This window comes from Pinus tabuliformis, chromosome 6, assembly GCF_031772625.1.
Source record: "Pinus tabuliformis cultivar Carrire ecotype Pingquan chromosome 6, CPIR1, whole genome shotgun sequence".
Taxonomy (NCBI): Eukaryota; Viridiplantae; Streptophyta; class Pinopsida; order Pinales; family Pinaceae; genus Pinus; species Pinus tabuliformis.
In genome coordinates, this window is record NC_142292.1 from 401,389,436 (window position 1) to 401,401,764 (window position 12,329).

The window sequence follows — 12,329 nt, forward strand, 5'->3', positions numbered from 1 at the left end:
AAATAGTTTTTAACATTAACTGTCTTCTCTATGCTTCCATCCCAAGATTCCTCTTCAATGGATTGAACATCTCTGCTGACATAAAACTTCTTGGTAGATGGGATATACAACCTGTAAGCTTTGGATTCCTCACTGTATCCAATGAAGATGCATTTCTCCCCTTTGTTGTCTAACTTCCTCCTTAGCTGATCTGGTATGTGTGCATAGGCCACACATCCAAAAACTCTCATGTGGGTGACTCCTTGCTTTCTCCCACTCCATGCTTCTTCCGACACTCTGTTCAACATTGCTTTTGTAGGACACCTGTTCAAAATATACACTGCACAATTTACAGCTTCAGCCCAATAATCATTTGGCAAATGCTTTTCCTTCACCATGCTCCTCGCCATATCCATGATGGTCCTATTCTTCCTTTCAGCAACTCCATTTTGCTGTGGGGTGTACCTAGCTGTAAACTGTTTATGAATTCCATTTTCTCTACAGAATCTTAGGAATTCCTTGGAGATATACTCACCTCCTCTATCAGTTCTCAAAACTTTTATATGTAGCCCGCTTTGGTCCTCCACAAGTGCTTTGAAATTTCGGAATTTTTCAAACACTTCACTTTTGTTTTTAAGGAAATATACCCAAGTTTTTCTTGTAAAGTCATCAATGAATGTTAGGAAATATTGGCTGCCTGCTAATGATGGAGCTTGCATTGGTCCACATAAATCTGAGTGGATGATCTCTAAGGGTGCCTTTGCCCTTATGCTTTTACCTGATGGAAAACTTTCTCTATGTTGTTTCCCCAAAATGAAACCTTCACAAAGGCTGTCCAGTTTCTCTATCAATGGTAATCCCCTTACCATTCCTTTCCTGCTCAACAAATTTAGACCCCCAAAATTGAGATGTCCAAATCTCAAGTGCCACAACCAATTTTCATCCTTTGGCACGCTTTGGAAAGCCTCTTGGGTGACTGCTGCAATTACATTCTTGTTTTTCAAATCTGCCCTGATCCAGAGAGGGAACATCCTGTTCCTTGTCATCTCCACTTCAGCAATGCATCGTTTGCTGGGTGCTATATCCATGATGGTGCATACATCATTTTTAAAGAAAACATTGTACCCCTTATGGACAAGTTGTCCAATACTCAAGAGGTTACATCTCATTCCAGGGACATAGTATACATCTGCTATGGTTTTGTTTTCTCCTTGCTTTGTAAATATTTTTACCTCTCTTTTTCCCATAACAGAAATTATGCTATCAGTTCCTAGTGTGACTTCTGATTTCATATTTTTATCAAGGGCAGAAAAGAGAGCTATATTTCTCGTCATATGGTTGCTGCAACCTGAGTATAAAAACCATATGTCCTCACTGTTTGTTTCAGCCATGTTACAAGGTAACAACACATTATTTTGGCTGAAGTTTTCTCTAGTGACATTTGCATTTGATCTATTGTTCATATCATGCTGCTTCTTCCTACATTCACTGGCATAATGCCCATATTTTTTACAATAATAGCATTGGACATTGGATTTTTCATACCTTTGTCCTTGAGCATGATGTTGTCTTCTTTGTTGGCTGCTGCCTTGGCCTTGGTTCTGATTTGGATTACTGCCTCTTCCTTGTGCATTTGCTGGGTTGTTCCTTCCACCTCTATTCTGGCTTCTACCTCCTCCTCTTTTGTTTCCTCTGCCTTGACCTCTTCCTCTTCCAAAGGACATCTGGGTCTTGAAGGCTTGCTCTAGAGATGAGTTTTCATTTCTACTCAACCTCTGCTCATGTGTTATCAGTGATGCATGAAGCTCATCAACTGAAAAGTTTGAGAGATCCTTTGTCTCCTGTATGGTGGTGACAATCGCATCAAACTTTGAGGGTAAGACCCTCAATATTTTCTCCACAATCCTCCTTTCTTCAATGGTTTCTCCATGAGTCCTCATCTGTGTGATCAGACCAATTACATGTGTGAAGAATGAGTCAATGTTGTCTGACTCCTTCATGCACAGATTCTCAAAATCTTTCCTCAGCAACTGCAGTTTTGCTGTCTTCACTCTCTCCATGCCTTGATAGGCTATCTTGAGGGTTTTCCATGCTTCATTTGTTGTCTTAGCTGCTGCTAACGTTGGAAACACACTCTGGTCTACTGCTAGATACAACAACATACGAGCTTTTGAATCATTTTTCCTATTGCTCTTCAGCAGATCCTTCTCTTCTGGAGTTAATCTATTAAACTCATTTTCATCTGTTGGTTCTTCAAAACCATCTTCAACTATTTCCCATAAATCTTGAGAGGCAAAGAGGGCTCTCATAGTTATTGACTAGTAGTCATAGTTCTTCCCATTAAACTGTGGGAGCTGGGTGTTAAACATACCCATACTAGTGCTTGTGCTGGCCATTCCTTGCATCATTAGTTATGCTTCAATTTCTTGACTGTGTATTTTAAAACAACTGACTGCTTCTTCAGCAGTAACAAAACTTTGTGAAATACCTGAGTATTTTCTTGACTGAGCCTTCGCTCTGCTGGAGAAGATCTACTGCTGCAACAAAAGACTTCTCCCTTCAGCTTCTTGAACACTTTCAAAGAGCCTAAGTGTGCTCTGATACCACTGTTGGGGATTTTTCTGGTAAAATCCCAAAAACAAAAATTCAAACACACAGAGGCAATGCTTTGTTTCTACCTTTCAAGGATCTTTTTGTGCACAGGGAAGCTTTAAAAAAATTATTGAGGAACAAAGTATTTTGACCACCATAAAATGATTTCTATTCATTAAAATATAATGACTGATACATATTCATCCTCTTTTACTAAGAGGGATTCACAAAAAAAAATTACATTCAGCCATCAAAAACTAAACTCTGTCTCCACCTGAGAATTTACTGTGCTGGGTAAAATTCTCATTTACATTCAGTGCTGTGAAAACATTTACTTACTGGTGTAAAAACCTTCTTTTACATACTGCTGTAAAAACAAAATTTACACATGCTTACCCAAGAAAATTATATGCCTCCCCGTGTTTTACTTTTCTTCACTTCACGTTAACAAAAAGACATATATTTATAGATGCGCTCCCACGTTTTTCATTTATGCAGTGCTGTGCAAAAATACATGCATAGTTTTTCGCTGCACCTCCGTTTTACAATGGCAACATTTTTTGGTTTTCGCTGCCACTACATTTCTCAAATGGTCAACACAGGTTAAAGAAAACTTACATGGTGTACATATGCCCATACCTCCAATACATATAAAAACATTAAAATTTAGATTTCTTACCAAAATTTTACCGGCACATTTAATTCATTAAATTATTTTAACGCCGGTCAACCCAAAACTTGAATTAAAAACTTGAATTAACTTGAATTTTACTAATTCGATGCAGGTTCGTATGCAACTTGGAACCATCGACGGCGGAGGTTGATGAAGTATATCGGACGGTGGACGGAGATATCGGGAGACCTTACTTGATTGAACGATAGCACCCGAGAACGGACGTCTGCTTAGGTGTGGGAGAGTCGCGTGAACAAATTTTATTGCATCGCTTTCACTCAAAAAGGCTGTTTTGCTGAGTGGTTTGGGTGAGGTACGACTGCGTTGAAATTACATATTCAACAAGTGCGAGCATCGATAAATAGTCTAGTCCCCTCATTACAAAAGTCCTGTTAATCCATCCGTTCGTGAAACTCTCTCTTCGTGAGAACGTTAACAATGGCAAACTCCATCAGTAGAGGATTTATAGTTATCAGTTTATTTCTCACAACACTGCAAGTGCTTTTAGTGCAACCTGAGTATTCTACCGGTTGGAATATATCTGAACTCCATGCAATACGTAGCAGTAATTGGGAGAAGAATTCTACGGATTTCTTCAGGAGTTGGTCTCGAAAACTCATCGGGCTTCTTGCCAATTCTGGCAATGCACGTGTGATTACAGTCGATAAGAATAAAGGTCTGGGTGATTTCACAACGGTCCAGGATGCCATCAATGCAGTTCCAGCCAATAATAAGAATCCCGTCACCATTAATGTGAAAGCAGGCACTTATAGGTTAGTAATCAATGAAAGCAAAATCAGAATAGCTTATTTGGAAGTGAGTTTAATTCCCCGGAGAAAAATGGCATTGTCTAAAGGTTTTAGGGGGTATTATATTTTTTTGGTTAAATCCATATTTTTGTTTTTAAAAATGAGTTTCTGATTTATCCCTCCAACATTATTGAATAGTATAAAGATATTTTGTTTGCTAAGAATTCACAGCATATATTTGTGATTTCAATAATTCTTGGCCAAATTACAGCAGAAAAATATATCAAAACACGTCACAGGTAAACTACAGCGAAGAAAATAGCTGAAAGTTTAGGTTAAATTTCACACAGTCATCTGGATTGAATCCAAAATATTCTTAGAACTATGCCGGCAAAAGAATAAAAGAATCAGAATCGCAGTTATCCCTGTGTATGGTTGCATTATTTTTATCTTGATTGGAGATTTTAGAAATTCTATTCAACTTATAGATATTTCAGAAATTTGCAATCCAAATGAGGTTAGGTTAATTTTGAAAAAAAAATTGTCAAACCATTTCTTATGGAATGTTTGGTTTCTTCTGAAAATAAAAATGATATTTGATGAATCAAAGGAGTAAATACTGTGGATATAGGAGGCCTTTATGATGGTTCATTAGTTTATGTACCGCGCAGGGAGCAGGTTACTATTCCTAAGGAGAAGCCCTTCATAACTCTCACGGGCTCGGGCGCCCAGAACACCGTCATCACATGGAATGCGAACGCGAAATCGAGCGGTGGGACATATTACTCGGGAACGGTGACAGCGCTTGCTTCAGATTTCAGAGCAAGCGATATTACAATCGAGGTAAGTTAGGTTAATTGCCTATTAAAATCATAGTAAATCACGAGAAGAGTTTACCAAAAAAAATAGGGTTGTGCAGAATTCATATGGTGCCGGTGATGACGGTGTGGACGATCAAGCTGTGGCGTTGAGGGTTTCGGGAGATCGTTCTGCGTTTTACAATTGCAGATTTCTGGGGTATCAGGACACCTTGTTAGACGAAAGTGGGAGGCATTATTTTCAAAACTGTTACATTGAGGGTGCTGTCGACTTCGTATTCGGCAATGGAAAATCTCTCTATGAGGCAAACCAAATAGAAAACCTGGAAACTCTTTCAATTGCCTTTTTTCTTTATCTATTGCAATATAGCTAGGCTCTGATAAATAATATTGCAGAATTTTCGGTTTGTTGACCGCAGAAATGCGAGCTACATGCCATTCCTAAACTTTATGGCATATTTACGGCTCAGAAGAGAATGTCTGCGTCGGAAGACTCAGGCTTCGTCTTTTCAAATTGCAAGTTGACAGGCACAGGAAAAATGCATCTAGGCAGGCCATGGGGACCTTACTCCACAGTAGTGTTTGCTAACACTGTCATGGACGACATTATCTTCCCAGAAGGATGGATAGACTGGCCAGGGAATCCCGAAAGAAGAATGTATGTAGTTGTTACATTATTCTATTTCTTAGTATCTATATATGTAATGCAAATTCTGAAAAAATTTCGGAACCCTAAAAAAACATACCATATCAAACAACAATTGAACTCCTGAAATTCCAAAATTTACCCTAAATCTACAACTGAAATAAATTCAGAATACCTGCATTACGCTGACAACTAAAATTCCATATCTCGATCTAATATTATCGCTATCATTCGTTCTGTGAATGTGCAGGACTGCGAAATATAGCGAGTTCCAATGTTCTGGGCCTGGGGCAGGACAACAGGGACGAGTTTCGTGGGTCAGTAAAGTCACTGATCGTTCCCAGATTGCATCATATTTGAGCCTGGGTTACATTAACGGGAATACATGGGTCAGCTAGAGGCCACAGAGCTACAGAATAAGATCTTAATGTTTTCATGATGCAAGACATTCAAGCAATATTGCCTCAATTAACAAATGTAAGCCATCATTTCATAATTGGTATTACGCATTAAACTCTCTTCTTTTCTCAGGCCCTGTCTTCTCGTGAATTTCATAATTCGTATTCAGTAAACTTGATAGACTCAACATATTGGGAAGATCGACCGTTCTCTTCAGCTTAATTCTCGTTGTCGTTATAAGTTATCTGTACAATATTATAATAGGATAATACTAATGAATTAGTTTTAATTTTAAGAAATTTAAATCAAATTTCAAATATTTACTTATAAATTTTTTATATAATATAATAAGAAATTAATTTACGATGTTATTAAATTATACAATATTGTATAGTAGAAATAGTTTAATTTAATTTTATAAGAATTAAATCAAATCTCAATTATTTTGATGTAATAGAATAATAATTTCATTCCAAAATTATCATCAAAATACATATTAAATTGGTGTTTTAAAATGCTTTTTTCTTTTTTATTTATAAAGTAATAGCTTAATTTTAGAAACCTAATTATTGAAATCAATATAAAAAATACATAAATCTGTAAAAATACACCAACTATTTCCTTACCTATATTCTTTTAAAACAGTAATATATTTTTTATTTTTAAATCCACTCTTATGAATAAATTGCATTAACTTAATTTAATAATTTAATTTTAAATATTATTTACAACTCATAAATCATACATTTCACACATTTATGTTCGGTTTTCTCGTTATTCATAGATTTATTCGGGAAACTTGTATATATGCAATTGATTTTAATTAAAAAATTATTATTTTAATAATTTATTTTATAAATTATATAAAAATTAATATATATTTTAAACTTAATACATATTTTTAATCATTCATTATTTTATTAGGATACTATATAAATTAAATGGTTATATATATAAATTAAATGGTTATAATATTATAAGTGTTAATTCACAATAAGCATTAAATAGAACTGTAATACTATAGAAATTAACACACTTTTTTTTTACTAGAATTTTTTTAGCAATTCCATAATTGACCATTGATTATGATGATAGCATGAATTTTTTTTAGCAATTCCATAACTGACCATTGATTATGATGATAGCATGAACTACTTAAGCATGTGTTACCTCCCATTAAATTTCATTATAACATGTTTATACAAGTACCCTTGGTATCTTGTTTAAATTGGAATGGTGAAAAGGTTACCAAGACTTTGGATTCCTTTTATATATATATATAATCTTCATATCAATCATGTAAGGCTTATTTCATAAGCTATTCACCGCTTACGTTATTAGAATCACATGAGGATATTAACTTTTCATTTACCACAGGTTTGTAGGGCATGATTGCATATTTGATATGTATATTAAAAAATTAAACCTACACCTTTCACCATTCACGATAGCTGCAACATAAGAGAGCTTTATGTAATATTGGATTGGTTATGGTTTGGGATTCCACTCTCCGCATTTACCCTAACCATCTGACATTTTTTTACGGTGAAGATTTATCTTGAATGATCAAAACTCAGGATGGATCACATCGTGGTTAGGGTTACTACCTCACCAAACTCTATTGTCATTGACTCATTGTGTTATGTTATGGCGTTAGTGGTGAAAGTGATCTGTGAAATTTTTCTGCAAAACCCCATTTTAAATGAGGGGTTTTTACCCTTTTATTGAAGAATTTAATTTCAAGTTCATTGGTAACCATCCAGGCCCAATTTATAATCACATGCATGATTCTAGTGTGGCTTTCGTTCGCCCACTTGGTACTTTTCCTTTTCCTTAGTCATTTTTTTACCTGTATTTTTCTTGTATGGGTTTTTAGTTTATGCTATCGTCTCCCTCTATTAATGACCTGATATGCCTCTCATACCAACATTATCCAAGATCTTTTCTTCAGGTGATGTTAGCAGAAACATGGAAGAGCATGTAAAAACTATGTACGAACATACTTAAAGAAGAAGCAACAGAAAGGAGACCATAAAGACAATGCAAACAATGTTTGGTAATGGAGTTTGTCTAGTGTGGACTATGTCTCCGAGCCCTACTTGAATAATGGGGAGGTCTCTTCACTCATCTCAACAAAATGAGAATGATTACATATCAAAATACATCATTATACCTCAAATTCTAGGAGTGACTTGATATTCAACTACTCAAAACATAATAATCATAGCACCAGTAGATCCATCTCGTCCACCTAAGACTTTTGACTATAAACATGATCTACTTCTGAAAGACATATTGTTATCTTGAACTTCGTTCCCAACAATTAATGAAGAAGGTGGGATTCTTCCATCACCGCTAAAATCCACTATTCACATGCAAAAATAGATTACACCATTGCGATCCTTATAAAATTATGGTAAAAATCAGTATAAACTTGACCTCATTCTGACACTATTAGTTTTGGCCCCTTAGGGAATCTTTCAGATTCCTCCAAAAATTTCCATAAAAATATTATGGGAATATTCTTCCTCTGAAACCATGTCATCAAGGATTTGTTTCAAGGTTTTGTCTGTCAAGGTTCCATTTGTTGGGGTTCCTTGCCCCTGTGATGATGTTCTACTCTCGACTCCGCTCAGATGAATGGGAGAAATTTACGTTTAAGTACATTTTAGTGGGGCTTAATAACAAAGTCCACGACCATTTATAGTTTGACTAGCAGTTTGTTATTAGGCTATTTTATAGGCCTTGCTAGTTGTGGGCTTAAACCCCGAGTGAGCCATTTTGTATTAATATTTTTTTTATATTTCGTTGTCAATCAACTAATTGTTACCACCGACGGTGTTAACCATTGGTTTCTAATTTCAAAACTCGTGCGACCGCAAAGATTTGATAAAACTATTTGGTAGCACATGACTATTTTGACAATACAACTAAAACATTTTTTTTGTAGTTTTTGAGTTTTCTGGTTCTGTTTATATGTTTTATAGGCTGGTGGGAACTGTATCTCAAATTGTCAACTACTAAGTGTTAAGCCTAGCTATCATTGCAACTGCTGGCTATATATAGCCACTGGTTATATTAACCCAAGCTTCTAGGATGTCGTAACTGTTAGCATATCATTTAAATGAATTATTCAATTAACTGTTTCGTCCACCAAAAATTGTTGCCAAATATAATAATAATTCTTCCAAATTTTGGTTGGCCAAGGGCCAATTTGGTCTCCAACTAGGTGCCACATGGCACCATTCGATTGGGCCATGTGGCCCCACATTATATCTACCTCTAAATTTAGTTGACTACCGGTATATTTAGTGGTCCTGCCAATTATAGCGATCCATTACTTTTAACTATATGTCTCACTAATTTTAGCAAAAGTATGCCAAAATTTAGTTGGACTTCCAAATTTCGCACTGCTCCAAGTTTGTCTAGCTACCTACTAAATTTATCCCTTGGACCAAGTTTAACCAAAAAATTGACTGGTTAAAGCTTCTGCATACGAAGTTTGACTGAGGCACTTTCTACGCCATTAGAATGCTTGTGATTACCTCTTCAACAATGTTCTAGTTTGTTGCAATCAAAGGAATTTTATTTTTGGGCTATTAGTAATCCACCTAGATAATTCCTCGCAACTAAAGGGTTCTTGGTCCTCCAAAAGTATAAACAATATTGCAATCTTGATCTACATAACAAATTTCTTTAGAAGACCACCTTTCCTCTCCTTCACCTTTTTACTTCGGAAGTAGGAATGATGAAGTCAAAACTTGCATCGATATGAAAATCAATAACTACCAATACATGTTCAACTTGAAAGCTTCCAAAAAAGACCATACTTTCCAAGAGTTTTTAACACATTCATGGTCAAGTTTACAACAACAGCCATACCCTATGCTATCCAGCTAAAGCTCAAAATATCACTATGTTTCATTCATAAGTGATTTATACACTTCATCAATTTTACAAGCATTTTCACAACATGTGATTTACAATGGTTTCCATGCTCAACTATTTAAAAATAATACCAATCTCTTCTGTGTTGAACTGCTTCATCAGGTGTTTCCTTCACAAATTATTTTACATGATTCTAGTCCTTCTTTGGGTGTAGCTCTAAATGGAGCTTCCAACACGTGTCTCTCTTATGTCCACCCTTGCTGCAGTGGTTCTTCCTCATATATACTTTGTTTACATTCCTTCTACCCTGATGTGGAGAGGGATCCTTATGTTGTGTCTCCTTCATGGTCGACATAACCTTCCTGAATGACTTTCTTTTTTGCAAATATAGTGAGGGGACCTTGACTTACCTCGTTCTCTAAAGTTCTCACCTTGCTCTGGATATGACCTACAATCATGATCACTGGAATGGTATGATGTAGCCTCATCCTACATTGATTCATACTCCCTTTCTATTATATCATTGGAATGTCTTTCAAATGTACCAATATCATCATCATAATGAGAACAAAAAATTGAAGTATCACTAACATTGTTTACATAAGTTTCCGATTTTGGAGTGGGTGAGGATGAAATTGCTAAGATTTCATTTCAATGCAACTTTACTAAGGCCTCTTTTGCAAGTTGTAACAATATCCTCAAAGAAGCCTTATCTCCTTGAATTCTCTAATGATGTTGATTTGAATGATCAGAAAAAGAAGATGAAGAAGAATAATATTCACTTAAATATGGAGATGGAGGTTCAAGAGGGTCTCCTCCAAGTCCTTGGTTCACTGAAGCCTCATCCTTTGCTTTGGATTTCTTCTTCTTTTCATTCTTTTCTATTCTCCTCTCATAAACCATAAACATTTTATCTACCATGTTTTCCATATTGTAGAAAGCTTAACATATATATTTGTGATTCTACATTTTCCTTCTTCATGTTTCATGTCGAATATCTGGTTATTATTCACATAAGTAAGAAGACCACTCTGATACCAAACTTTATTGAGTATGCCGATTATACCAACATTATCCAATATCTTTTCTTATTGTGATGTTAGCAAAATTGCATGAAAGAGCATGTAAAAATCATGTGTGAACACACTTAAAGAAGAACCAACAGAAAGGAGACTCTTGTCCCTTGAGATAACTATAGGTTAATTAGTTATGCCAAAGAATCTATAATGATTTGATTACCAATGAATAATTTATACACATGTGCTTTGAACTTAGATAGATTTCCAAGTAAAATAAAACGTTGTTCTTTAACTACACATAGTTAATTTGATTTCAATGCGGTGGAAAAGTAGAGCATGGACAGGTATAATTGATTTAATAACCAAACTAAATAATTAACCAATTATAAGAAGAAATGAAGAAAATAGTGTTTACTTAATCAACCAAATATAATGAGACTATTACAGAAATCTAATGTATTTTATATTTAAAGAGGAACTTACAACAAAAAATAGTTCTGTAAATTATTCTCTTATTTATAATCACAACTTCACAAACGATTCAAAATGAGACTGAAACTCAGTTAAATTTTGAATCGAATAGCTGTAAAAGACTTAATTTATATGAAGAAAACATAAGGAATGAACAACATTGAATATAACTCACTGAAAAATAGACCATATGAGGTAAATCCAAAATCCTTTATTATTCCAAAAAATGCTCCAGCTTAGTACAAATCTACTTGATAACTCGTTCAAGGTTTCAACGCATAATAACTCAAAGAAGGAGTTATTTATAGAAAAATTTGAAAAACATCTATGTTTTGTTGGAATAACTTATCAAAATAGGACAAAATTACAAAAATATGACAATATTGTAGGAACTAAAAAACTACTGAAGAGGTGGCTCTATCTTTTCTGAATTTGTTGATGATCTGGCCTGAAAATATTGATGAGCTGTCATGTTGTTAGAATAAGAAATTACTAAATTATTTCACACAATTAATCATATCTTTCTTCACTTATGATTTCCAAACTCACCATCTTCATAAATGTTTCATACACTTTTGTGTACCTCTCGATATTTGTCTTAGTGAGGAATAAATGTCTAATTCCATGCTTGATGGTCAAATCAAACTCCAAGGCTTCTAGAAAGGCCTTCCCTGTCATCTGTCCTTTGACTCCTACAAATTTGGTTCTGTCCACTGCAATAGTATACAATTCCTTGCAATAATCTTCTAATTTGATCAATTTATCATTCATACCAACCAATCCTGGTAGTCCTTTCAGATTCAAGAGATTAAACTTTGAATGAAACCTTTTGATAGCAATATCGCGAGTTTGACATTTTGTTTCTAGTTAGTTGATGAAATTATTCTTTTGTAATACCCTCTTAATCTCTAAGATGGTAGATGTTTTGTCAGAAATGTTTATTTATTCTAGTCCTTCTATACTTTTTGAATTTATAACTTTGATCATATCTGTGGCTTCTTCTAGCTTGGTCTTCAAGGGTATTTTATGTTCTTTTATCACCACTCTGGATCTGGTGATGAGTTCTTGTTGCTAAAAAATAAATTGTATGGATGG

General features: G+C 34.9%; 1 protein-coding gene across 1 annotated transcript in view; it reads left to right on the plus strand.

Moving 5' to 3' along the window:
* Positions 1-3,682: 3,682 nt before the first annotated feature.
* Positions 3,683-12,329, plus strand: part of LOC149259000 (putative pectinesterase 53) — an 81,960-nt gene continuing 73,313 nt past the window's right edge. Inside the window, exons 1-5 of the mRNA XM_089444905.1 lie at positions 3,683-4,017; positions 4,665-4,836; positions 5,018-5,116; positions 5,231-5,469; positions 5,708-5,846. Of these exons, the coding sequence (XP_089301031.1) occupies positions 3,683-4,017; positions 4,665-4,836; positions 5,018-5,116; positions 5,231-5,469; positions 5,708-5,846 (984 nt within the window). The remainder of the gene's footprint in view (positions 4,018-4,664; positions 4,837-5,017; positions 5,117-5,230; positions 5,470-5,707; positions 5,847-12,329) is intronic.